Genomic DNA, 27,026 nt, shown 5'->3' with positions numbered 1-27,026 from the left:
TCTAGTGTCTCAAGATCATAGTCACAACAAAAAATAATTCCAGCAGTCAGGTTGCCAGGTTGGTCAGACCTGGTCCAGTAGCCTACAGGAGACCGGAATCTGAGCCAGTTTGAACCTGTCAACTCCAGAAAAAGTATTGCAGAGGAGTTTGACTGACAGTTACTTGTCGTTATAGCTAAGTAAACATGAAAGTTAGCTTACCGATCAAGGAGAAATGTTGCTATTTGAGCGTGTGTTTTAATGCCATTGAACTCAGTTTAGCCTATATTAACTCTCGTGTTTGCCCGTCTCTGGTCACTCAGCTGCTGGGACAAATAACCATTTCACCCAGAGCCAGCCTACAGTAGCTGCACCAAACAACAGGCAACCCGCAATACCGGCCGCTTAATGGCTGGTAAAATGTAAACAAAACCCATTGTCAAACCCCACAAAAAAGTGTGTGTGTCAGACTAAATATTTCTTTATGGTAAAGCAATACTTTCATTCTGTACCCCTCAAAACGCTCCGTGGGTGTTTTATTATTATTATTATTATTATAAATATAGCTTTTAATGAAAATTCTTCATATTCGACCTTTAAGTCCTGTTTGGTCCTCTGTATTTGTCGTGGGCCTCTGTATCGGATTGATGGTTTTGCTCCGCTGGAGTTAACATTGTGTCCGCTGGGGGGCAGTGTCACCCGCGGGCCTGTGTTGGTCGATCCACAGCTCACTTCCTTTCCTGACGCGAGTTCCCGGCCGGCTGTCGCACGCCTTTTTATTCGTGGCCGCTTTACAGCAAAACTGGATTTTATAACGATTCAAAACAGACAGACACACCACAGGATAACTTCCACAAGGACGTAGGTGAGTGTGTCTCAATATTTGATTAACTTATAATGGATTGACTATTTGTTTAAATATATTTACCGGCTGCACACGCGGGAAGGCCCTGTGCGCTCTCGTTGCTAGTGTTAGCTTAGCAACAGCGCCGCGCTAGTGTTCGCGGTGTGTTATCTGATATATATCAGCGTTAGCTTCTCAGTTAATATGTTAGGGCTTGTGTTCACGCTTTGTATAAATGTAGCTGCAACTGAAACGACTTTTTCATTAGTATTGTTTGGCGTTAACAGGGACTTGTAATCCATCTGTCAAAGCTAACTGTTAACATTAGACAGCGAAGGTTGTCGTCGCAATCACACGTAACGTCACAGACGCAGGTTGCTAACGTTACCAACGTCTGCACGCAGCGTCGTCGACTTTGTCTGGAGAACTGAATTAACGCTAACATTTGTTACCGAGCACATGCCAATGTTTGTTAAACTTACTTTTAAACAACGTTTACATCAGAGACCGTCAACAGGCGATCCTCCAAATTCTTTGTTAATCCTTCCAAAGGTTTTTCCCAAAATGTGTCTGAAAATATACGTTACCGTGAATGCAACGTTTTATTAGCAAAGACACATTTGAGAAAAAGTAAATAAGAACATTTACGCAGCCTTGATGATAGGCTCACTGGCTTTTAAGCAAGGAAGCCACTATAGTAGACATGCTGACATACAGTTGAGCTGAAGGATTAAATTTGCCTTACAAATGTGTGCTTAACCTTAACATATGGTTTTCCAATATATGAATGTTAATAATGAGCATTATTATATATTAGTATTGTATGCACCATAAATAGCTGTGTGTACAGGCCTCTAGGCTGCCCTAGCTGTTAGGCCATTTTAATATGCAACTCAATTTAATTTAGTATTTGTAGTAGGGGTACCTGCCTCATCTCCCTTTCAGCTAAGGGTCCTTAGGTCCTATGTAAGTCTCATTCCATTAACAACCTGAGACTTTTCTTCACTTGTGTGATGTTTCATGACATTACTCAGCAGCAGTAACTTTACAGGAAAACTAAAACTTCAACTGCTCAAGGCACACCATTTTCCTTCATGAACATAACAAATCGATTGTTAGAAAATTGAGTTTTCATACAGATCTGAGGCTTCATATTATTATGAAGCCTGACACGTTTTCTACAACACATTTCATATAGCACAGATGTAAACAGATCAGCTTTAATGTCTTTAATACCCCTCCTCACACATGCAATTTTGTCTTCACAGACTGACCCCTTCCTTCAGCAATGTCTCGTTTCTTTGCCACCGGGTCTGACAGCGAGTCAGAGGAGTCCTCATCTGCCGATGAGATCACCCCTAAAGCACCCGGCGCAACTTTCAAGCAGTCAGTACAAGTTACAATAAATATAATCATCGGGACTCAAATTCTACTTGTAGTAATTTCACATGTCCATGTTGTTTTCACAGGTCTTTGCTTCTTAGTGATGATGAGGAGGACACTAAGAGAGTGGTACGCAGTGCCAAAGACAAAAGGTGTGTGGTACCTTTTTAAAGCAGCGTGTCTTTTAAAAACTGTATAGACTAGCTGAAGTTATATTGTTGTGAATGCATTCATTCTTCTGTCTTAGGTTTGAGGAGTTGACCAACCTCATCAAGACTATCCGAAATGCTATGAAGATTCGGGACATGGCCAAATGTCTAGAGGAGTTTGAGCAGTTATGTCGAGCTTTCCTCAAAAGCAAGACTATAGTGGACAAAGAGGGGGTCCCCCCTTTTTATATCCGTCTTCTGGCCGACCTAGAGGACTACTTGAACCAGGTCAGGAGCCCACAACGATAAAAATACTAGCTATGTAATTTAACAGTTGAGGGTGTTTTGCTTTACCTGCAGCAAACAAAATATATTAACTGTGACTAATGCAGTCTGACAACATGGAAATAATAAATAGTTTCTATCCAGCTTTGGGAGGACAAAGAGGGCAAGAAGAAGATGAACAAAAACAACGCAAAGGCCCTCAGTACACTGCGGCAGAAGATCCGCAAGTACAACAGAGATTACGAAACCGAAATAGCTTCATACAAGGAGGTAAGTTGGGAAACGATCTCTCAGTGGTACTGTGCTTCAAAGCATACAGACTGTTTTGTTGGTTAAAAAGATGTGTAACATGAAGCAGTGTGTGACATGGTAAAAGAGGAGCTCTTGCCTATTGTGCATTTCCACCACATGAGATCCAGTCGAGATCTCAGTGGTCGCCAGGTCAGACTGTGGCCAAGCTGAGCAGCTTCCACGGTTGAATGTGTATAACTGTGAAAGCAGCCTGGATACACAAAGGTAAAAATCCCAATGTCCTCTCTCTCTCTCGCTGTTAGAACCCACAGGAGTCTGCTGATGAAGAGGAGGAGAAGGAGGCTGGGGATTCTGGTAAGCTTGCTGTTGGCATGTTTTATGATAAATCACGAGATTTCTGTAAAAAGAAAATAAACTAGCTGTGTTCATCCTAACATCAGAGTAGATGGGTGAAATATTTCTACATGTATAAAAGGTCTGATGCCTTAAAGCTTTCTGTAGCACGTCCTGTACATCATCGCATAAACGACAAGTATATCACCCTACCTGTTTTCAGTGTCATGTCTGTAAAAATGTAGTTTTGTGAATCAAGATGGTATTTTATCACAAATGGGAGTATAGTTTGATTTACAAAGTGTCTTACAAAGATGTTAACAGGATTTAGTTTTATTACTTACAGAATTCACTGATAGAAATATCTTATTTACCCCCTGAGTCAAATCAGGATCACAAGTGAACATCTGAATGTTAAGATGTTGTATTGGTTACACTAAGTGCAAGCATTATCTCTAAAAGTTAATCCCAAGTTTTTTTTCTCCAAGGCTCTGCCTCCGATAGCGAGGGAGAGGACGGCGAAGACGGCGTGCAGGCCAAGTCCTTCTTAAAGAAAAAGCCTGAGCCTACCCCAGAGGCCAGCAAGTTCCTCAAGTCTGCCAAGGGATCCGGGGTAAGAGTCCAGCACGTCATATACGCATATACTACAGAGAGAAACCACCGGCAAGGATCCACTTCTGATGTAATGGGTTTTTTTTCTCCTTTGACAGGATGAGTCCTCCTCAAGTGATGATGACGAAGATGATGAAGACTGGGGCTCAGACACTGTGGACAGTGGCAGTGAGAGCTCCGATGACGGAGAGGGAAAGAGTGCTTCCCTGGCTGTGGTCTTCCTCAAGAAGTGAGTCTCCTTCTCAGCATCTTTAGTTTTTGGTTTGCAACTAAAAGTATTTGTACATGTTAAAAAATATGGGCAAACTGTGACACAGCAGCACAAAGCCACAAACTTTATGGATTCCTTCTACTTGTCCTCTGTAGAGGTCCTGTGCCAGAGTATTTTATTCTTATAAAAAAATAGTTTGTTACATCTTCTCATATGTGAATATTGTCTTGCTTTGCTTTTTATGTTTTTCCCTTTCATTTTGCTTTACCCCATTGTAAATTAGTAAAGATTGAATTGGAATTAATAATTGTTAGATTAATAATTATGAAAATAATAGGTTGCAGTAAGTAAGTCAAAGAAGGCGTCTCATGTACACTTACTACTACGCACTCTGTGTGTTCTCAGGACACAGGAGAGTGAGAAGTCTGGCGACAAGAAGCCCGGGAAGAGGAAGAAGCCCAAGAAGCCGGAGCGGCTAGAGGAGGATGCTGAAGAGGAGGGAGGCGAGGAGGTTGAGGGCGGCTGGGAGAAGGTTAAGGGCGGCGCCCCTATGGTCAAGGTAAAGAAGAAATCATGATAACGATAGCGGCTACTGAAACAAGATGGCAGCGACAGAAAAAAGTTTATTTTTTTGGTCTCAATGAATGAGCAAAAGATGTAAATATTTATGCTGTTATGTGGTTTATTCAATCCGTCAGGAAAAGCCCAAGATGTTTGCTAAAGGCACAGAGATCAACGTACCGGTGGTGGTGAAGAAGTTGAATGAGATCCTTCAAGCAAGAGGCAAAAAGGGCACCGACAGGTAACACAGAATCATTTACCAAAGCTCTACTTAATGAAAGATATTGCTGCACATACTGTTGTTGATTATGATAATAATAATAATAATACTCCTTTAAATCAATCATGTATGTGTGTAGTCACCTCTTATTTACCCTTGAGTATCTATAATTTTTCCTTCTATGTATTGTAATTTACGAAAAATGGAAAAGGCTGTTTACCTAAGCAGTACCAAAAATATTAAATATATATAAAGTGATTTCTCCGATCAAATCCCCACTCATTTTTCCCTCCCTCTGACAGGGCTGCCCAGATTGAACTGCTCCATGCTCTGGCAAACATCGCTGGAGAGAATAACTTGGGCCAAGGTATCTTGGTCAAGATTAAGTTCAACATCATAGCCTCCTTGTATGACTACAACCCCAACTTGGCTGCCTTCATGAAGGTAGGAGCCACTGTCTTTTTCTAAATGTTACAATTTCTGTAAAATTCTGAATTTTTACCTGTAACAGTTTGAAAGATAGATCTAAAGGATGTGAACAAAACAAACTTAATCCCCAATTCATATATATGTTCATATGTTGATATAATAGAGCCAAAGACATTCCTTTTTGAGAGTATTTGATGTTATGAATGATCCAATTCTGAATCAGTTGAGATATATATCTATATATAGATATATAGATATATATCTATATATAGATATAATTAACTGCAGCAAAATAAGTTTAACTGTCAGGACTCTGATCCTGGTGTTTCAAATGGAATCATTCTGATTTTTGTTTCCCTTCAGCCCGATATGTGGAAGAAGTGCCTGGACTGTATAGATGAGCTGTTGGACATCCTCTTTGAACACAATGACATCTTCATCGGGGAGAACATCGCAGAGGACAGTGAGAGTCTGGTCATCTCAGACCAGGTAACCCATCTGTTCTTTTCCGTTTTTGACATTTCTGGTATTTTAGGTGGCAGCTTGTCCTGTCTGATGTGTAGACCACCCCAATACTGAATCCCAGCAACAGTGTCTTTTATATGTATGATTTGTGGCATACACTATGGGGTTTGTCTGCTTTAATTTAATTTAAGGAAGCATCATCATTTGTGTGCCTTTAAGCTTACATGGAATTTGTCTTGTTAGCGCAGGGACAATATTTATTTCTTTTCTGTATGTTGGACAGCCATTCAGGGTGCGTGGATGCATCTTAACGCTGGTAGAGAGGATGGATGAGGAGTTTACCAAGATCATGCAGAACACTGATCCCCATTCACAAGGTGAGCTTTACTGGAAAACAGCCTCCAGAATCATTTTTAATTGTGAAAGTAAACCTTAGACTATTTGAAAATGACAATGCAAGAATCCCTGAAGGGTGTTACTGCATCAAAAAGCTCTTCCTAGAAGCTCATTGCTCTCTCCTCCACTCTTCCTCTAGAATATGTGGACAATCTGAAAGACGAGGGACACGTTTGTGGCATCATTGACCGACTGCTCAACTACATGGAGACCAAGGGCAGCACAGAGGAGATTTGCCGCATCTACCTACGCAGAATCATGCACACTTACTACAAGTTTGACTATAAGGCTCACCGGCGCAGCCTAGGCCTTCAGGGAGAGTCCAAGGTGAGAAACCAACAAATCCTCAAAATGACACTGGGATATTTTTTCTAACAAAGTAACCTTTGAAGGCCTAAATGAGAAACATCTGAGTAGGATATAAAGTGGAAGTGTATCTGGATGAGAGTGCATTAATACAGTATGTATAGAGTCCTTTGCTATGAGCTGTGAATTTACTAATGAGTGTGATGAGCTGAGTTGTTTCTCTCTCTGCCGTTTAGTCCGAGCAGGACCAGGAGGAGAGCGAGGGGGAGGACAGTGCTGTGATCATGGACCGTCTCTGCAAGTTCATCTACGCTAAGGATCGCACCGACCGTATTCGTACTTGCGCTATCCTCTGCCACATCTACCACCACGCTCTGCATTCACGCTGGTACCAGGCCCGCGATCTGATGCTGATGAGCCACCTGCAGGACAACATCCAGCACGCTGACCCGCCCGTACAGGTAGGCAGATGGTATTCATTTAGGGTTCATAGTTGTTCTCTTGTATAGCTTTCTGTCTAAATTCCTATTTTCTCTCACTTGTTTAGATCCTGTACAACAGAACAATGGTGCAACTTGGCATTTGCGCATTTAGGCAGGGCATGATTAAAGATGCCCACAATGCCCTGTTGGACATCCAGTCCTCTGGCCGCGCCAAGGAGCTCCTGGGTCAGGGTTTGCTCATGAGGAACATGCAGGAGAGGAACGCAGAGCAGGAGAAGATAGAAAAGAGAAGACAAGTAAGTCCCACATGACCATGATCATGTTAGTATTTCTTGTTGATAACCTGCTGGGTGTAATTGAGCTTTGATTTGACAGAATATCTATCTAAGAACCATTTGGGAGGGGCTCTTCAATGATGATGTAGGCCTACGCAGGACCTGCATTTTTGCCCTCTTAGTGGAAGCAATGTGTGGTGGTGTTGGTCTGTTGTTCAGTCTATCACTTTGGTCCAGACTGAAAAATCTTAATGGATTTCCATGAAAATGTGTACAGAAATTAATGGTCCCCAGATCATAAATCCCAGTTTCCTCTAATGCCAACATGAGGTTGAAGCTATTGTCTTCTAAACATTGGGAATACTTTAACAACAAACTTGAAGTCAGGTTGTACAGAACCTGTATTATAATTGCTTTGACCTCCCTCACAGGTGCCGTTCCACATGCACATCAACCTGGAGCTGCTAGAGTGTGTGTACCTGGTGTCTGCCATGTTGCTGGAAATCCCCTACATGGCCGCCCATGAGTTCGATGCCCGCCGCAGGATGATCAGCAAGCAGTTCCATCACCAGCTCAGGGTGGGAGAGAGACAGCCACTGCTGGGTACGCAACGTGTCCCCTAACAACTCTTTACCCCATGGCATTTAATCCATAGAGGAACCAGAGAGGATAACTGTGGCTCTCTTTGTCCTCCAGGGCCCCCAGAGAGCATGAGGGAGCACGTGGTGGCAGCCAGTAAGGCCATGAAGATGGGAGACTGGCGTACCTGTCACTCGTTCATCATCAATGAGAAGATGAACAGTAAGGTCTGGGACCTGTTTCCTGAGACGAAGCGAGTACGAGAGATGCTTGTCAGGTTAGCATACACCATTCTCATCCTTCATCATCATTACTTTATCTTCAATCTTATCAAGTTGCTATTGTAGATTGTAATACAAGTTATGTCTTAAAAATTGAAGTGCATTTAAACTCATTGGCCTTACATTCAATTCAAGAAAGGGAACGTTCAGATGTTAATTCCAGATCATGATTTGATCTGGGAATTAAATAAGTTACTAATATCCATTCGTTGTGTTTATCTTAATCATTTCATTATTATGGATTTTCTGATTGTTTCCTTTTTTTATAGGAAGATCCAGGAAGAGTCACTGAGGACTTACCTGTTCACGTACAGCAGTGTGTACGACTCCATCAGGTAAACACAGGATGCTGGTGCCGGTCACCACTAAAGCACTGGTCTGTGTGTCTTAGACCAGACATAGCTGTGGCTGCTCATGTTTTTCAAGTCAAAGGGCACTCTGTCCCAGCCTTAAGTTGTTCTTCCTTACAGCACAAGTGAGAATACTGTACAATCTCTTGTTTTTTTAAGTCACACTGTATATTAGTGTTAACACAAACTACAAAAGATCAGGCAAATGTCTCATTATCAATTTTCTTTTTCCACTGGGAAAAATGTATGATTTTATGTCTGTCCTCCAGCATGGGTACCCTGTCTGAGATGTTTGAGTTGGAGATACCCACAGTTCACAGCATCATCAGCAAGATGATCATCAACGAGGAGCTGATGGTAAAATTCATGATGTTTCTCTTCTGTTGGACTAAATTTTAAACAGTGTAGATAAAACAGAATGGTGTTACATTTCCATCACCAGTTCTTTTTTAACTTCTTGTTCTAAATGTTTTCCGTCCTCTTTCCAACAGGCGTCACTCGACCAGCCCACACAGACCGTAGTGATGCACCGCACAGAGCCAACCTCCCTGCAGAACATGGCCCTGCAGCTGGCTGAGAAACTCGGCAACTTGGTGGAGAATAACGAGCGTGTCTTTGACCTTAAGCAAGGTGTCTACGGTGGCTATTTCAACAGAGGTGAGTTTGGACACGCCTCACTGTATGCAATATATACTATATATGCATGTTGGTTACTTCTACCCTGTTTGTCAAGAAATATAAGTCACATTAAAGTTCTTCTCCAAGGCTATGAATGCTGTACCTTGTGCTTTCTTGGAAACAATGATAACTGGTTGGAAACAATGATAACTGTTTGTTCTTTGCTTTACAGATCAGAAAGGTGGTTACCAGCAGAACAAATCCTACAACAGAGGTATGTAAAGCCACGCCGAGTTTGCACTTTGGATTAAAAAAAAAAAGTTCTGACCACAGAAAGACGTTCAAAGCCAACGTGCATTTAATCAGTAATGAATTTGTAATGCATTCAAATGTTAGATTAAGGATAAGAGTAGGGTTATGCCAGCACAGAAATAATTCTTAGCGTTAATTGTTGTTATTAATAGCTACACTGGAAGGTGGCCGCCCTTGATCATATGATCAGGTGCTGCGGCGAAAAACACAAGTCGTCATTATTATTATTTTTCATTTGTAACAAAGTAGTTGGTTTAGGCCTCTGCAGCGAATTTCCGGTGCACCCGGTGCAATGTAAATGCAGCCAAAAGCTGACTGTTCATTGAGATAGGGAACGTGACGTTGATTAATACAGGGATTTTTTTCAGACAGTCTCTCCTGGAAGACATTTTTAGTGGTGTTTATCATTGTTGTTCACATGAAAGCTTGAAGGAGGGATTCCAATCCTTGCTCCTTTTTTCACCTCTGTACATTTGTCAATCACTGCATTACAGATCAGAAAGGTGGTTACCAGCAGAACTCATCTTACAACAGAGGTATGTTAAGCTACACCGGGTTTGCCCCTTTTACAAACAAAAATTCTGACCACAGAAAGATGTTTCCAAGCCAACACAACAGTCAGAGGCTGTGCTGTTAATTCATTGCTGCTTGTAATTTAATGTTTTTGACTTTGTTTGAATTTCTCTGCATCTAATCAGTAACTTACTTGTAATGCATTACAACAATAGAATAGAAATACTTTATTGATCCCAAGCTATGAAAATGCAGTAATGGATCACACAAATGGGCCATTTAAGTGACACTCAAGGCGTTTACATGCACAGCAGTAACCGGATTGAGGCCTTTCCCTGGTTAAGTGAAAAATCAGGTTATTACATGGTGTTTAAGAAACCGGAGTATAGCCTTAACCTCCATTTATAATCAGATTTTCAAAGTGCATGTAAAGGCACTGACTTTCACATTGCTGCACAATCGTGCAGCAGATTGCCGGAGCACCTGGTGCAACGTGAATGCAGCCAAAAGCTGGTTGATGTAGACGGGGAGGTGTGATATTAATTAAATACAGGGATAACAGCACACATTTTCAGACAGTCCCTCCGGGAAGGCATTCAATAGTGGTGTTTATCATTGTTGGTCACATGAAAAGTTATATAAGTTGTCACAAATGAAAATAAGCTTGAAGAGATGTTAAATCCTGGTTCCTATCTAACTTCTGTACCTTTTGTAAATCTCTGCATTACAGATCAGAAAGGTGGTTACCAGCAGAACTCATCTTACAACAGAGGTATGTTAATCTACATCGAGTTTGCCTTTTGGAAACGCACCTCTGCAGAAGTTCAGAGGCTGTGCTGTTGACTGAGTTTGTTTGCATTTAATCAGTAACTAACTTGTAATGCATTAAAATGTTAGATTACGGTTAAGGGTTGGGTTATGCCGGCACAGAACTAGTTCTTAGTGGTAATTGTTCCGATAGGATACAATGGAAGACGACCGCTTACACAGGCTTCAGGTACTAAAGCTAAAAACGGGTAGTGGGTTTACAGTAGGCTTCTGCAGTGGGGTTCAAACCCTGGCTTCTTTCTAACTTCTCTACCTTTGTCAATCACTGCATTACAGATCAGAAAGGAGGTTACCAGCAGAACTCATCCTACAACAGAGGTATGTTAAGCCACATCGAATTTGCCCCTTTTGGATACAAAAAAATGTTCTGACCAGAAATGGAAAAAAGAGTTTGACGGAGAAGAAGGAAAAAAAGGTCGCTTTCGATCATGTGGGGTCATACCCTTAGGCAGCAATGGCTCATTTGCTTTTGGACTTTTGCAAACTGTTTAAAACAGTGTTAAATAACTTGACATCATCGTCATCTGATTCAGTGCTGACATGTACTTGTCGATGACCATGTTTTCCTCTTTGCTTGTTCACAGACGGAAAAGGCGGTTACCAGCAGAATAGGGGAGGCTACAATCGAGGCGGCTACAGAAATCAAAACCACCAAAGCAACTACTAAGCTTTTGACGTGTGGGTTTCAGTCTCACCACCTGAACTAGTCTTCATTCCATAACAACAACAACAACCCGGGTGTCTGTGCCCAGCACTTTGCCGTGTGCAGTTCTCCTTTATTTGCTTCAAAACAGCTGATCCTGAAACAACTGAAGGTCCAAGCCCTTCCCACTGTAACTGCATAGTGTAATAATTAAAAAGTCCAACTTTTTTGGATAAGAGTTTTTAAGGTTATTACTAATAGATAAAGGTTGCAGTGTGACTGACTTGTGGCAGTACGGTCAGCTGACAGAGATATTGTTGACTTGTACTCATCAAATAAACAATTACAACAATGCAATGTTTTGTGTTCTTTTGGACTTTTTGTTTATTTAATATCAATTTAATTCAAATACAAAATCAAAGCATAAAGAAAACTGGGTGATGCAAACCCCACTGTGAAAATCATTCACTTTATGTCTCAGTGACTGTTCATGGTTGTTGGGGAGAGGTTATGCATTACCTGACTTTGAATTTGCGAGTATCAAGTTGCAGAAACGGAGCAGTATCCTTATTAATCTTTAATCTGATTCTTTGTCACTGTTCCAACTCAGTGTAAAAATCTATCCGACTGTTGAACATAAATATGCTTTTGAAATTTCCAAGGCCAGACTTACAACTGCATACTGTAGTGACTGCCAACATCCAGTCCAAAATCGAGCAAAGAATAACCATAAACATCAGACTGAGTCACTGTGTCACCTCTGTCTTATTTTGTTACTAATTATTTTTTTGCTTAAACAGTCAAAAACAATCTTTGTTGTTTGGCAACATGTTCCTTTTATTCATTACATGGACAATTGACTTTCTGCTACACAGCACAAAACATGAATAATGTAATAAAAGCATCACAATGAAAATCTGAGGAACTTTTGGAGTTGACAGCATAAACAGGTAGTGGTTTTACCAGAAGAGGTCTGTGTTGTTTCACCGGCAGGCAAAAATGAAAATAATTATTCCATACATTTACATAATCTTTTTTTAATGTACAGAAGCAAAATCTGGCGACGTGTATTTGATCAAATTGTCCATCAAACTTAATGTTGCAACTACTCTTGTCATTTGTCATCAAATTATATTTGGATCAAAACTAATTTTCTAGTTTAAGTTTAGTTCCTCTTACAATAGGTTGTGGCTTTTATATGAGCTCTGGGTATTACAAACCTAACAACTCTGATTTAAACAGTCTTTGATTCAATTAGCCAAGAGTGTTCACATTTGGTTCCTTATTTTGCACCATTTCCTGATTGGACGGGGGCGATTCGAGGGGCCACATGCATAAAAGACATGGATACGCCTTTTCCCACCCATGTGTGGTGAGATTATGCGCATTTATAAAATCTATTTTGAATCGTTTGAGTGAGTGATGAATTATCAGGGTTTTTTTGTTTCTTTCTCTGCTGTATTTCTCACTGACCGGTCTAATGAGGGGTTGAGCAGGGCACAACTTTCGATATGGAAACAGTTTTTACGGGCGTTGCCATGTCCACAAATGGTGAACTGTGGGAGTGAAAGGAAGCTTGTGCACATGTGGCCAGAGTCACACTGATTGAGTTTCATAAAACATAATCAGGCGTACACATGACCTAAATAAAGCCGATAAAAATAAACGTGTATGCACATTTCTGTCTTTGTGCGCACACAGTTTGCAGTTTAATGCACGTGCCCCAGGAGAAAATTAGCCTAGAAAACATTGTACAGTGTCCTGTGCCCTAATAAATGTATATTTATAAATGGATCCTAATGGATCACATTGCCCCATGCCCCCCCTTTAGACACGCCCCTGGAACCTTAATATGTCTGTGTCCTGTGGTTCAGCACCGATGCTTCTGCTTTTTCTCTATGCTGGTGGCCTATTAGCTGCCTCTCCTCAGTCTCATCCTCCTGTAGAGCTCTTGCTTCAGTAGGTCCCTCTCTTTGCGAATTCCCTGCAATACTGTGCGGTTCTCCTGAGCCCGACGCACCAGGTAGGGGAGCGTGTCGTCCACTGAGCCGTATGGCACTGACTTGTAGACGGCGTAACCCTCCTTAGCTGGAGGGAAGAGCAGAAAGTATTTCAGCATTTAAATCTTACATAAAGTAGTTTCCATTAAGAGAGTTTTGGTGGCCAGAGTTACTGTCCTACAACTGAAGGTTTGCAGGTTCAGGTCCCTTCAAAACTGCCATGTGTCACTTCAAGCTGTAGTTGAAAAAGACACAGGACTCACCCAGTGTGAGGGAGACGTGATCACACATGCCCAGCAGCTGGCCAAAACACACTGAGCCTCCATCCTCGTTTATCCCCAACTCTTCCATCCTGGAGATGATATACCCACAATAACTACATCATATACGGTAGTAGCACAGGCTCCAGACTAGGGTCGTAAGATAAAGAAAGAGTTCTCTGACAATTGCATTGTCAGGCTCACAGTTGCACTTTACTGACAGTTTGAAAGAACCAAAACATGTGCAACAGCATCAGAGATTAAGTGATTATTTTATTCTTCCATTACCCACAATGCCACTTGACCACCAACAGGTCTGAGATTTGGGTCAAAGATCTACAGCTGTAGCCCTGCGAGTACTCACCATGCTTCTAACTCACCACCATTTTGAGTGAATGAGCAAATGACCGCCCCATGACACACCCAAACAGACCATGTATTAGAAGCATACCCTGCTTTATCGTCTATTTGACCCCAAATGGGACCATGATGTACTAAATAAACATTGTGTTGTATTGAAATATTCTTGAAATTAGCGATTGAGACCATAAACGTGTTAGTAAAATGTTTACTGAATTAAGTGAGAAATAGGGTCATTTTCTCATTGACTTCTATACAATCAGACTTCTTTCTCTTCTTCCGCATTAGCTTCACCTTTCAAACCCGAAAGCTTCACCCAACTCTTTTTGTTATTATACAGTCTAAGCTGAGGAGCCAATTCCAGTTTTTCACATATGCAGCTGTAGACTAACACCTATAAACATGTTTTGCTGTGAGTCCCCTTTTAACAGAAGGAAGCAGAAAAACAAATGTACGCTACAAAAAGTTATGCTTATTTTAAAGACATCTCTCTCTTCGCTTGTTTTCCTGTAAATTACTGAAACATTAAACTTTGTTAAACAATTTGACATTAAATCATCTTTGGTCAATCTTCAGTTGTAAAGGGTCAAAAGTCCAAAAGGTTGGGAACCACTGATTCACAGCATCAAGAACCATTAAAGTAAAGGTAAAAATTGACTAGGTAGACGAATATATCAAAGTTGATAGTGGCCCATAGTGGTCTAACCGTTTGGCAGCTTTTCTCACTGACTCCTCGTTGTGTGTGGCGACTATGATCCTGCAGCGCTCAGGTTTCTTAGAAATGGCTTCCAGCATCACATCCAGCGATCCGTTATAACTGCACAAACAGATACAAATGTGTTGGAGTCAAGGTCACGGTCAGAAGTGATCGAGGTGTTTTCAGTTAGGCCAAGTTTACCATGCAACAGACAACTAATGCACTAAGGATGATTTTAATCCAGATAAAAAGATTCAGTTTTCTGCAGTTTTGTTGTTATCTGGAATGCATTTGAATGCCTGGTTGTTGTTTAAGACCTCTGCCTCTTATGAACCTGTCATTGGTGTCCTCCCAGCACTGGTGGACGGGGTCCGGACGACCCTCTTTCTCTGCCAACTTCCTCTCTTTGTCCATGTAGGCTCCTCGTACCAGCTTGACCCCCAGACAGAAACCCTCACTGTTGGACAGATGCAGAGCTTCTAGCAGGAGGGATCTGGACTCCTGATAGACACAGATGGAAATGGCTAATTGATAATGTCTCCTTAATAAAATACTTATTTACTCTTTTAACAACAGTATTCAGTCCAATTAGAAGAAATGTTCTGATATTTTAGACATGTTATTTGCCTTCAGGTAACACTGATATGTGTTCCATATCCAGGCGCCATCTTTGTTAAACTTCTTCATCATCGCCATGGTGACAAGAGAGAGGGCGGGGTTCATGTAGGTGTACTCCGCATCAACCAGGACTCTGACTTTGTTCACACTTGCCTAAAAAAGCAGAATTGATCTTTAAAATACATTTGTAACTTTATGAATTATGATGAATGTGTTAAAACTAAACCCAGTGAAGTCTTAGAGCTTAAAAATGAAAAGCCACAATAGTTTAAGTGTGTAAGATGCAGTAGTCAATGAATCAATATCCCTTTGATGCAGTTCTCCCATGTAATAGAACATTTCTCTCACATCTGCACCTCTGCTATTTTGTTGAGTCTCTGGAGGCCACAGAGGAAATGGGCAGCTTCGCTTTCATCTAAACCAGGGAAGTTGATTGGCTGAAAGAGGCAGTTTCAGGGAAAGGTCAGAGGTCATTTAATTTAACAGAATCTCCATCATCCACACTGGTTTATAAACTCTCAGAGTAGGGTCATTTCCTCATTGACTTACATACAATCAGACTTCTTTTTGCAGTTTCCTTGGAAAGGTCAGAGGTAATTTAATATTTCATTCAAAAGAATCTCCATCATCAACACTGTTTTATGAACTCTTCTAGTGTCATTTTCCTATTGACTTCTATACAACCAGACTTCTTTATGCCACCAGTGGAGGCAGTTTCATTTTTGGCTTACCTCTCCATCCATCGCTCTCACAAGGAGATCCAGGTCATATGGTTGTTGTGCCAGGAGGGTCGTGAGTTTGACCTTGATGCAAGCAGTACAGACAGCCGTGGACACATCAAACACTAAAATGTGTATTCTTATCTTTTTTCCCACATATTTGAACTTCATTCAGCGACTGTTTGACCTTTAGAACCTGTGAATTTCCCACATGGTGATTCTCATTGATCTACCTAAAAAATGTAATGTTGAATCCCCCGCCACCCCCACCCCCCATTGAAAGATCTAGCATTTAAAAGTTAATTAAAATATCTCTCTTCCATTTCATGTATAGTAACATTAAATCAACAGTAAATACGTTAATAGCAGTTCAATTGAAACTGTGAATAATTTCCTAAAGACATTGTGAATGGAAAGCGCTGCCTTACACACAGCTCAGGACTGAGCAGGGCTGTGAACTTCAGCTGCATCATCGGGTCTTTGCTCCAGGCGTTGGTGTGAGATATTCGCACACATTCCAACATGGCGTCCATGTTGTCATCATATCTCTTCTCTCTGGGGGAAAAAAAACCAATACATGTGTGTGTTTCCATTGGAGCTGAGGTGCATTATGTAAAAAAATCTATAATAATGATCCATTTCTTTAAAAGTTCCCTACTGTAAAAAAAAAAAAAGTGAGATTTGTGTCTTTTTTTATTATAAAGCAGGTCAAGGTGCTACATAAATATGTAAATGCTTAAAGAGACAGGCGCTAAAACCGAGTGTTTGAGACAGAGGGTGAATACAGGTATATTCAGATAGACAGTATGAGAAAAATAATGTGTTTTTTGAACATTGAAGTGCAAACATGTTCTAATAGAAAACATCTTCTTAAGAAACCCTAAATACGTAAGTATAAGTATGAACCTGAAAATGAGCATACATGTCCCCTTTAATTATAATGTTAATGAATTTCTGTCCTTTCTAGACCTGCGTCACAAATAATGTAAATATTAAACTATACAAAATACCCTGTGCTCTCTCCCAGATCTTCCTCGATTGGTACTGCCAGCATGGGCCTCAGTCCTAACAAGCTCATCTTTTCCATGGACTGAGAAATCTCACTTTCATTCTCTCCGGCCACAAACTGAGCATACACTGTGGGCCGCAGCAGCAGGGAAAACCCCCTCCTCCCCAGGAGCGTGCGTGCTGCCGACATCAGCTGAAAGAAGAAGAGGAGGAGAAAAGTGATGGGGATTCATGAGGTGAGACAGAAGCAGCAGTGGAATAAACTAAGTAGACATACAAGTCTGAGGTACTTGTGTTTGGCTTCTCCATGTCATTAAAATATAAACACCACAAGAAAACAGAAAAAAACAATAGGCTCAACGTACACATTCATACAAAGTCAAAGTCAGCAGAACACATAATTCCTCATATCCTGGAGGAGCCAAAACAATCAATTAATCAAGGAAATAATCCGCAGATTAATCCATAAAGAAATTATTAATTATTAGCTGCTGTCTTGTACTTTACTCCAACTCAACTAACTACAACAGTAAAATCCTGCTTTTACATGAATTCATCTCATTTTCCTCCAGATAATAAGAGTAAGAGAAACTCAAGTCACTTTACCTTCCCGCAGTTGTTGACGAGCACAGGGAAGGAGCAGAGGCGGAAGATGCCCAGAGCCCGGAGCAGCTCACCCAAACTCTTCACCCTGAAGGCACTGGGATCCTCAAAGGCCAGAGTCGCTGAGGGGAGGCCGGGCTGCCTGACCGCCGGCGTCCTGGAGGCCCCAGTACCCAGCAGCCTCAGAGACAAGAGGCGAGGGAGTGAGGGTCGCAAGCGACAGCACATCATCACGAATTGTGTGTAAGCGTGTGTTTGTATCCTACTGACTCAGCTTTTAGGTGGAGTCACAGAGATTTAAAGTGTTTTGTTTGAGGTGCGTACAGTCTGCCCACTGAGGAAGCTGTATCTGATGTGTGTGTGTAGAAATATAATGATCCAGAGTATCAGAGAGACATCAGACCCTGAGTGGTCTGTTCAGGAACAAGTGATGATCCTCTCATGGCAAAACCTGTTGGAAGAGGAGGATAGCAGCTGTGTTAATGCAGTTACAGTCTTACTGCATGAAAATCTACTTTTTAAACAAAGCAAAAATGAGAAAGCTTAAAGGAGACAGGACGCTTGGAATTAGGTGTCTCTGTGGTAACTCCAAAAGTACCAAATGCGTCTATAATTGACAACAAAATTGCAAAAATAAGACAGTAGAAACATCTTACCCCACCTAATGATGCAAAGCTAAGCAGGGCGACTTGAGGTTTTTGAGTGTGAACCCGTAAAATACATCATCTTTTGGCTTATTCACTGGTTAATAAGTGACTAAATTTAAGTAAACATCAAGTTGAACCTTAGCATCAACCCACATGTGTTTCCTCAGTTTGACAGCAACAAAATGACCATTAAAGGTTCTAGTAATGCATAAACATTTGACATGTTGGATCTGGCTTTTTTCGCAAAAAGCTTTTGAATGAATGTGGCTGTGGTTCTGCAGTTCTAGGCATTCAGATCGCAGTGCCATAAAGTGAGTCGAATTCAATGTGTTGCATTTAAAATTATAGTGACAATAATGTTGCCTTTATGGCAGTGATACAGAGCTAAAGTTGTGATCGATTAGGGGTGTTGCAATAGGGAATGTTATTGTTTTTGTACAAGCACAATCCCAACGTTAAATCAAGGATGTCCTTAACAGACCCAGAGAGAAAAGTCTGAGGGTGGTTGAGTTTAAACATATTTTTACAAAAAGACCACACAAGGCAGCCAGGAGAGGAAATCATTAACTGCTGCCTGTCGCCATCCTTGTCACGTAACTCTGACCTGACAGATTGAAAGTCCTCTAATTTCCCAAACAGGTCGCTCAGATCTTTGCTGTGCTGGCACTGCTGACCAACCAGGCACAAAAATACTAATAGTTGTTCACAAAATGATTGATGCTGTCATTCTCAACACAAAATTGTTTGGCATTCTTGGGATATTTATGTAATTATGCATAAATTAATGGAGGTCCAAGGCATTCATAGTGGTCTGTTTAAAGAGAAAGAGATCACAGGATTGGCTGGATGTCTAAATTTTACCTGGCAATTTAAAGGAAAACTTCAAAATTTTGAGTTATTCACTTTCTTGCTGAGAATATCAATTATACTCTTGCCCATTGAATTTGAAGGGGTTGATCCCTGTGTTCCCACATCCTCATTGTAAGAGATTTGTATAGGCTCTTTGCAGCTCAAAGTAAAAGAAGATGATAGAGAGATGAGCGTGTCCAAATTCAAGAAAAATATTGTTGAGAACACGGAAACATTTGAAAGGTCTCCATCAAGTGTCAGAATAATAGGATAGTCTATTGAGCTGGTCATACACTTCCATTTGAAGCTAGGGCTAGCAACAGGTTAGCTTAGGTTAGCATACAAACACAGATAGCCTGGCTCCAGCACCTGTGGTTAATTCTGCAAATCAATTGGTCATTTCAGCTACATGGCCACTGCCTCTATTGTTGTTTGTTTTGTTACCAATATGGGACGTTCTTTAGTATTTCGAGTGTCAAATAGTTTCCTAGCCGTGATGCAGTAGCAGAAGCTGTTGTGTAGGTATATCTCAATAACTAATACTTAATTTATCAATATCTGGTCGACCCTTTGGTCTGTGCCGTGTCGTTAATCCTCTATAAAGGACACTGTATCACAGAATCTGACTCATCACACATTCCAGTACACCAAAGTGAGCAAACCAACGGCTAGCAAAATGTGTAGCACCATGTTCGGTAGCTGCAAAACAAGTATGTAATAAAGTATGACAAAAACATTTGCTGGTCCCAAAATTTGGTGCGACACCAGGCAAGATTAAGCAAACAAGATATAACATGTGGTGGCCAGGCTAGTTAGTTTCCCCCTGTCTTCATGCTAATCTAAGTTGAGCGTCTCCTGGAGCTAGCTCCATTATTTGTATAAAAGCATGAGAGTGACATGGATCTTCTCATCACCTCTGGACAATAAAGTGAATTAGCATATTTCCAAGAACAGAAGACCTTTGCTGTGTTTTGTTTGACAGCTAATCATAAGATGTAGATGTTAGCAAAAAGATAATAAAACAACTTTGTTTTATTCTATCCCGTCACTTCACAATAATTGAATCACAGAAACGTGGAGCATTGGAATCCTTTTATTTTTCACGCTGGAATGGATATTTGAAAAGAAATCTTCAACAGTTATTTACAAATTTGGAAACATTTAATTCACTTATTTATTCAACTGAGGACACACAAAAAAAATCACAGTACAATGGTCTACATGAACTAATTCTACACATTGCTAAAACCCCTGAAAGCGCTATTAAGCCAAAAATATTTTGTCAACATAAACTTTCTATAATACTTTAAAACACAGCTCTCGTGCTCATGTCCAGGTAGGACCCCTGGGGGTGAGCGTGTCCATGCTGGTGTTGTCTGTACAGGTGCCTGAATGGGATGGAGAGGGATGAGTGGGGGTCCTGACAAAGCCGGAGGGGGTAGGATGGAAAGGCGGGGTAGAGGGCAGGGGGAGGGGTGGAGGAGGGAAGATTGGAGGGAAGTGATGGATCCAGCTGAGGGAGAAGAGACGGGTGGTGCATTACCATCTCTGGACGATAGGGGGCAGCAGATTTATACTGCGGGATTACACCTATTTCAACTTGAGGGTATGAGGAGGTGGAGGGATTGGGCAGGCTTTGAGGGTGGGCTGTCGGGGGCATTGAGGGAGCTGAGGAGACCGACTGCTGGAAAGAAGAAGAGACAGCCAAGCAAGAGGAGGGCTGGAAGTGAGGGTGAGGAAGGGAGGATGGTGCATGAGTGAAGGAGGAGGGAGGGAAGGCAGCAGCAAAGGAGGGAGCTTGGGCTTGGTGGCTCAGATTTGGGAGGTGAAGGCCATGGTGGGCAGAGGTGGGGGACACATTTGAAAATGACAGATTTTGCATGTGTGGTGGGACGGGAGGAAAGGCGAAAGATGTGGGGGCGCCGTGACTGGGCAGGGAGCACGGAAGACTGGGAGCTGGTGGGTTGTTGTGGTAGTTGGCGAGGGACTGAGCGGTAACTGGATCAGGATTTGCAGGATGGATATTTGGATAGATAAATGCTGCTGAGGTTTGGTCGCTCTGTGAATTATTTCCGCTGGCAATCGGTTCCCCCTGCAGAAGCTGCTGAGAATGAACTGACAGTTGGTCATGCAGACCCTGACACGTGGAAGGTGGGGCAGAAAAGGGGTCGTCTGTAGGCGTATGGGGGCTAATCGTCTCTGGTATGGGGTGATAGGTGTTTGCAGAGGGGGGGGACAGGAGTGGCTGTGGCGAGGAGGAGTTAGAAGGAGGCGGAGTGGGGAAGGTGAAGGAGGTCTGCTGCAGGGAAGGAGTGGTGGAGGAGGAGGAGGAAAGGACGGAGGGATAGTCTATAGGCTGAGGATTGGATGTATCTGAAGGGTTAGGGAGGGAGGGGAAGGTGGAGGATGACTGAGGAAGAGGAGCTGAAGGGAAAGAGGAGGAGTTGTCCTCAACAGCAGGGAAGGTGGAGGCGTAAGCGGGTTCACCCATAGTGTCTGATCTGTGGAGGAGAAAGAAAAACAAAGGATTTTAGTGGTGAAAAAATTTCTTGCTGTGGTGAATTTAGGCACACACACACACACACACACAAGAGAACATTCCTCTTTCTCTGCACACTTACCTTTCAATCATACGATTCTCCACCTCACTTCCCGGGGTGTTCTCCATCCCACTGGCCATGGAGATGCCGATATCAGACATCTGCGACGCTATGAATGCCTGGCCGAGATCTAGCGGCTGCTCAGGGACCAGAGTGTCCTGATAGGAGGCTCCCCCTGGTCTGAACCCACAGGAGGGGTCAGGCAGCGGGGGCAGAGAGGCCAGAGCCAGGGCCTGCAGGTCTGTGCTGGCGGTTATGGGCTGCTGCAGAAGCTCAGTAGAGTCACACGGATCACAGTTCACTGAGAGAGACAGATAGAAAAGAGGTGTTTTAAGATACGGCAGTCCAAGGCATTGTAGTAAGTCACAGTTATTTTAATGATTTAAAGTGGCGTAAGTCTGCTTAGCCCACTTACCAATATCCAAGGTTTCTGTCAAGTCTGATATTTTGCGTTTCTGTCTTGCATCTCTTTGTCTGTAGGGGAAAGAAATAAATAGTTCAGATCTTCCATAACATGTATGCAACTGTGTGAAGTGTTTCTATGCGGGCATTTACTTTTTGCTGTTCATGCCTTCGTCTCGGAAGCCTTTAGCGAAGGGGTTGGATTTGATCTTCAGCTCTGTGATCTGAAAACAACCAAAAATAAATTACAGTCAGTCTACCTTCTGCTCTTGGCTCCTCATTTTCTTCATCTGACATTAAATCTTTTACATACAATCTATTATTTCTCAGAGTGATGTGGTCAGAGCGCTGTGACTCTACTGCTCGAGATAATGGTACATAGACTGATGCTTGAACAGCACTCATTGCTTGTCATTTTTTTCCCCGTTAATATATAAATGTAGTATTATGGTACCTTGTTGTTCTGGTAGGCGGTGACTGTGAGAAACTGGGTCTCAGGGAAAACAAAGGAGTGTTGCCCACCGCCCCACCTCAGCACGTCTCTGGCCTCGATTACATGAACTCTGGGCTGGTAGCGATGCAGCGAATGCAGGATTATCTGGAAAGAAAAGAAAAGAGATTGACTTAAAAATGCACCATGAAGACAAAATCTACAGGTGAAGGTTTGGTCCTGTATTGGTGCTGGGTTCAGTCAGTGTTCAGTACTCACATGTCCCTGTGAGTCCAGTGTATTGTTGGTGAGCTTGGCGTAGTGAAACGAGATGGTGCGGCTCTGCCAGTGAGCACCTGTGGCAGGGGAGTCTGGGTGGATGAAAACCCGGTCCGGTAGCCTCGCCTCTGCCCCGCCAACAGCCTGCCAGCCACCGCCCTGGAAGCGATAGCGAGAGTTGTCAACGGGGACGATGTCCAGGAGGAGGATGTAACGGAGAGATGGGTTCAGGCCTGAGAGCTTCAACCTCAGCCCGGGGAACATCCGTCTTAAGAGAAGGAGGGGCAGTGGACACAAAGGGGGAAAGATGTGAGAAACATGTGGTTGTAAGTTACAGTAGGATGGGAGACATTACCTGAATGGTAATTAGGAGAGGAATTGTTTTCTCACCTGCCCTTTTTAGTGATGATCATCTCTGTGCCCACAGAGCTGAACTGTTTCCATAAAGGCGCGTTCTCCAGCTCCATTTTCACGTCATTTTTGGGGTTTTTGGCGGTAGTGTCGTTGGGGACGGTTGGAGGGGCCAACAGCCTCGGGGGCATGGCTTTGGCCGCCGCAGCTTCACAGTTGGGAGGGAACAACGGCATGTGGGCCGGAGCCTGTCGGTCTGTGGGAACACACAAATCCAGGATAAAAATCTTTGGTTGAAATAAAGCATGTAGGGGTTATCAGTTGTGCAAAAACCAACAGACCAATCAGTGGTCAATCACAAACGAAATAAAGTAAACATCTGAATCTAATTCCTCTCGTACAGTTGATATAAATTTGAATTCGATGGACTGGAGACCTGCACTAAATGTGTGGTAAGCTTCACCCATAGGAGGGACTACTTTCTCACACTGAGGAAAAGTACACTAATAAAAAATCTTGGAAAAACATTCAAAATTTTAAAAGCAAATAATGCATTGACTCTGATTTCTTCATGGATGTCTTACACACTAACACACACACACACACACACACACACACACACACACACACACACACACACACACACACACACACACACACACACACACACACACTCCCTCTCACCTCTGTAAAAGCACTCTCCGATCCTTTGTGGTCCCAGAGTCAAACTGGGGTACATCTCCACACTCAGCATCTTCCTCGTCTGCGTTTGTCTCGTTACTCGTCCTCCTCAACTGCTGCAAAGTAACATATCACTCTTCAACTCTTCTGTTGTACTGGAGTCCTCTTGTTAAAATGTTCTCTCTGTCCCGTTTCCGTAGCTGTCCCTCCGCTGTCCTTAGCCACAAATGCCCACGGCGCTGACTTGCTCTGTTAAATAGGTGTGTGGAGCTTCACACATCACGCCAAATGGCCCCCTTTCTTCAATGCCTCCCTGTCTCTCCACACTACGCCCTCATCTTCCCTTCTGTCCCGACACGCCAAACATAAACAACTGCAGTCATATAGAGAGGTGATTTGCAACATCTAGGGTTTACTTTAGTGTCTGGTAGGAAAACGTGTTTTCTTATTTCATGTCGGTAGAGGTAGAATAAATACCTGTACTCTAGTAGTTATTTGTAATTTTTTTTGAGTATTCTTAATTACTTTTATAATTCTTTTAACACTTCACTACAATTATTTCACAGCTGTAGTTACTAGATACTTTGCAGAGCATTTTACATACGAAAAAGACATAAAATCAGCTTAGAAAATATATGATATATTGCTATAAGTTAAACTACCTAAACTATATGAAGTAGTTCAAACTCGCTCCACCTCAGCCTGCAACAAACTTAAAATGTCAGCAGATAAACAACATATTATGTAAAGTACTTGTGATACATTAAGTACATTGTGTTGCTAATACTCTTCCACTGCTGCCTATCAGGAAAAAACAGGCTCTAGTGAATCTGTTGTTATTACTTGTCTTCAATGATGGTCATTAGTACATCATTTAGTCAGGTACAGTTTGTGTGTGTATGATGCTTTCAAGACTTTCTTAATTCTGAGAAATGCTGCTTAAATTTCAGACATATAAATGTGAAAGTTTACTGGCAGGACCCCTGTGGCTGTTTGATGACTTGATGACATGTTTCTTCCTCTCAGCAGGGAGTCGGGCCTTGAATGAAGGTGGAAGAGGAAGACAGTTTGGCCAACACCTGCAAATTTGCCCTCCCCTACAAAACAAACGCATGTTTCTAGGAGTTTACAGGAGAAGTTTGAATTCAGGCTGGAGCTCGGTATTACAGCTGATTCTGAGGAAGCATCTCCTGGAATATTTAATAGCAGATCCGTTGAATTCACCGTTTCAAAGTGAATTCTGCTGTCACGTGAGGGAACTTTGGTGCGCAGACAGGATTTCTAGTTAAAACGCAATAAAAGACACCAGTGGACCACACAGACAAACCTCTGATGATAGTAGCAGACATTTAGGAGTTGTGGAGGACATTCAAATTCAAATGCAAGTAGTAGCAATCGAGTTACTTAAAGATCCCGTTCAGACAACAAGACATATACAAAGATTCTACTGGGAATAATAATGTGTGTGTTTTTTCTGCAAAAAAAGTATAATTTTCTACTCCTTCTCCCTAATCTGCTAATATGCAATTTTCTTTTATTTGCGCTAGACACAAGATGTCTTCTACCTCACTGCGACCCATTCTCCAAGTATATTCACAGGCAGCTTCAGGTTTCTACATCATACTTATTTAAGTTGAATTTTGGACCAGGATTGATGTCACAAATAATGTTTCTGGGCCCCTTAAAATCAGATTTTCAATTAGTTCGGAGACACTTTCAGCAGATAAAGGTGAAAACGTCCTTCTCGTGTCTCTGCACACACATCCTTCTGCACAGTGACGCTCAACCACCCAACTGTAGTAACAAGAAGATAAACATATTTTCGAGTGAATGGGGGGCTTCAATGAGCAGTTTTGTTAAAAACATGTATGGGAGACCGGAGTTGTGCCAAAGGGATGGTTGTGAGAGAGCCACCTCCACCAGGAATGGATGACTGACCTGAGAGTCATGAGCTCGATTTCATGTATGACCACTCCTTCCTGACCTTTCATGTGAAATTCCATATAGAAATTTGATTGTACATGCATATTGATAAACATACTGTGTAAAGAGATATACACATATAGTGCATACTGTATGTTCAAAGTTTCAAAAGTATCAGTTCATTATTGTGGATTAAAGTATTTCTTAAAGCCTGGACACACCAAGTCAGTCAAAGTGAGCCTCTGTCACCCCAGTTTGAGTGTGTACCACGCTGTTGGCACTAGTTGGCCTTCATCAGCAGCTTTATCGACTGATTCACCGCGTTGAATGAGTGCTTACTGGCTAGGCTAGCGTCCTGAGCCATCTCGTCCTGAACCATCTCGTCCTTCGTCCGGTTTCCCTTTTTGAATGACAAATACAAACTACTGCCACCTGCAGGAGACTTATGAATGCAACCTGACGACGTGCGGCAACAGTCGATCTTCATCACCCCTAGTTCTTTGTTGTGGCGTTGCTGTGTCTGGGCCTTCGGAGTGATTTCAAAGTTAAATGTGAGTTGTTTTGGTTCGTTGTGAAACCACTTGACAAAGTTGTGGTTTGGACTCATATAATTGTTAATTCTTTATTCTTATTCTTACAACTTACCCCAGTAGAGGGACAAGTTGTAACAATGGAACTCCTTGTATTTCACATAAATTAGTTATGTGATATAGTTGGAGATGTTGAAACATTGCTTTTTGTAGTAGACAAAAAAGAGCTCTAATGCAAAAAGTTAGGGAGTTATAAGTGCTGAGAAATAAACGTTTTACAACCATCCCCGGTCTCCCCTACTTCATTGAAAAGTACTAATTATGCTGCAGAGTCGCTGCTGTAGATGTATTGATATTCATCATATTATAACTGATGTATTAACATTTAGGCAACACTTTGATGTTGAGAGAAAGCTAATTCTAATGATTTTACCCTCCAGCAATAAATCATCTTATAAAGATTGATGTAAAAGGGTAAAAAGTACATTATTCCCAGAGACATGTAGTGGCGTAAAAGAGTATTTAAGTAGCTTGAAAGGAAATATCTTAAAAGTAAATGTACATAGTGACATTGCACTACGAAGTTATGAGTGAAAAATGTGATGTGGCTTAAGATAATGAACAATTTAATTCATGCAAACCCGTTGCAGTGGAGTTCAAGAGCTCTTCTGCTAAAAAAATAAAATGGTAAAAAAAAGCTCCTTGAAATAACAATGATCACAACAAAACTTCATCAGATAACTATGCGAAAATGAGAATGTGCACGCAATCTGGTGTTTTTTTGAGGACTTAGCAGACTTTA

At 41.9% G+C, this 27,026-nt stretch overlaps 3 protein-coding genes across 5 annotated transcripts; 1 reads left to right on the top strand and 2 right to left on the bottom strand.

Annotated features, from left to right (window-relative positions):
- The first annotated feature begins 714 nt into the window (after positions 1 to 714).
- Positions 715 to 11,613, top strand: eif3c (eukaryotic translation initiation factor 3, subunit C). 3 transcript variants are annotated; one of them, XM_083932888.1, is made up of 26 exons: positions 715 to 844; positions 2,092 to 2,209; positions 2,293 to 2,358; positions 2,454 to 2,643; positions 2,785 to 2,910; positions 3,195 to 3,246; positions 3,714 to 3,838; positions 3,936 to 4,066; positions 4,454 to 4,607; positions 4,747 to 4,850; positions 5,132 to 5,273; positions 5,622 to 5,747; positions 6,007 to 6,100; positions 6,259 to 6,446; positions 6,662 to 6,886; positions 6,973 to 7,164; positions 7,575 to 7,746; positions 7,840 to 7,999; positions 8,273 to 8,338; positions 8,623 to 8,710; positions 8,845 to 9,010; positions 9,204 to 9,245; positions 9,778 to 9,819; positions 10,527 to 10,568; positions 10,901 to 10,942; positions 11,209 to 11,613. In XM_083932888.1, exons 2-26 carry the CDS (start codon positions 2,112 to 2,114, stop codon positions 11,289 to 11,291), a joined length of 2,916 nt encoding a protein of 971 aa, XP_083789014.1. In that variant the 5' UTR covers positions 715 to 844; positions 2,092 to 2,111; the 3' UTR covers positions 11,292 to 11,613. The 3 variants fall into 3 exon arrangements, with proteins under 3 accessions (XP_083789014.1, XP_083789015.1, XP_083789016.1); XM_083932889.1 differs by lacking the exon at positions 9,778 to 9,819; XM_083932890.1 differs by lacking the exon at positions 10,527 to 10,568.
- A 1,566-nt stretch (positions 11,614 to 13,179) lies between these two features.
- Positions 13,180 to 17,763, bottom strand: prodh2 (proline dehydrogenase 2; the record flags this gene model as incomplete). Its single annotated transcript, XM_083932894.1, has 10 exons — positions 13,180 to 13,355; positions 13,531 to 13,619; positions 14,594 to 14,704; positions 14,919 to 15,085; positions 15,212 to 15,355; positions 15,559 to 15,639; positions 15,934 to 16,005; positions 16,350 to 16,476; positions 16,932 to 17,122; positions 17,536 to 17,763. The coding sequence occupies 10 exons, from the start codon at positions 17,761 to 17,763 to the stop codon at positions 13,180 to 13,182; spliced, it is 1,386 nt and encodes a 461-aa protein (XP_083789020.1).
- A 2,571-nt stretch (positions 17,764 to 20,334) lies between these two features.
- Positions 20,335 to 23,847, bottom strand: tbx6 (T-box transcription factor 6; the record flags this gene model as incomplete). Its single annotated transcript, XM_083932891.1, has 8 exons — positions 23,775 to 23,847; positions 23,130 to 23,346; positions 22,740 to 23,007; positions 22,485 to 22,628; positions 22,184 to 22,254; positions 22,044 to 22,102; positions 21,650 to 21,929; positions 20,335 to 21,529 (listed from the first exon to the last, which is right to left on the bottom strand). Exons 1-8 carry the CDS (start codon positions 23,842 to 23,844, stop codon positions 20,335 to 20,337), a joined length of 2,304 nt encoding a protein of 767 aa, XP_083789017.1. The 5' UTR covers positions 23,845 to 23,847.
- Between the last annotated feature and the right edge of the window lie 3,179 nt (positions 23,848 to 27,026).

This window comes from Echiichthys vipera, assembly GCF_963691815.1.
Source record: "Echiichthys vipera genome assembly, chromosome: 18".
NCBI classification, from domain to species: Eukaryota; Metazoa; Chordata; class Actinopteri; order Perciformes; family Trachinidae; genus Echiichthys; species Echiichthys vipera.
The sequence above is the reverse complement of the archived record's forward strand: the minus strand, read 5'-3'. Positions and strand labels throughout refer to the sequence as shown.

Bases quoted from the DNA above. Each gene is read 5' to 3' on its own strand.
- eif3c (XM_083932888.1), top strand. From the start codon at position 2,112: ATGTCTCGTTTCTTTGCCACCGGGTCTGACAGCGAGTCAGAGGAGTCC. The intron at 2,911-3,194 runs GTAAGTTGGGAA...TCTCGCTGTTAG, and splicing joins AAATAGCTTCATACAAGGAG to AACCCACAGGAGTCTGCTGA. The intron at 4,851-5,131 runs GTAACACAGAAT...TCCCTCTGACAG, and splicing joins GGCAAAAAGGGCACCGACAG to GGCTGCCCAGATTGAACTGC.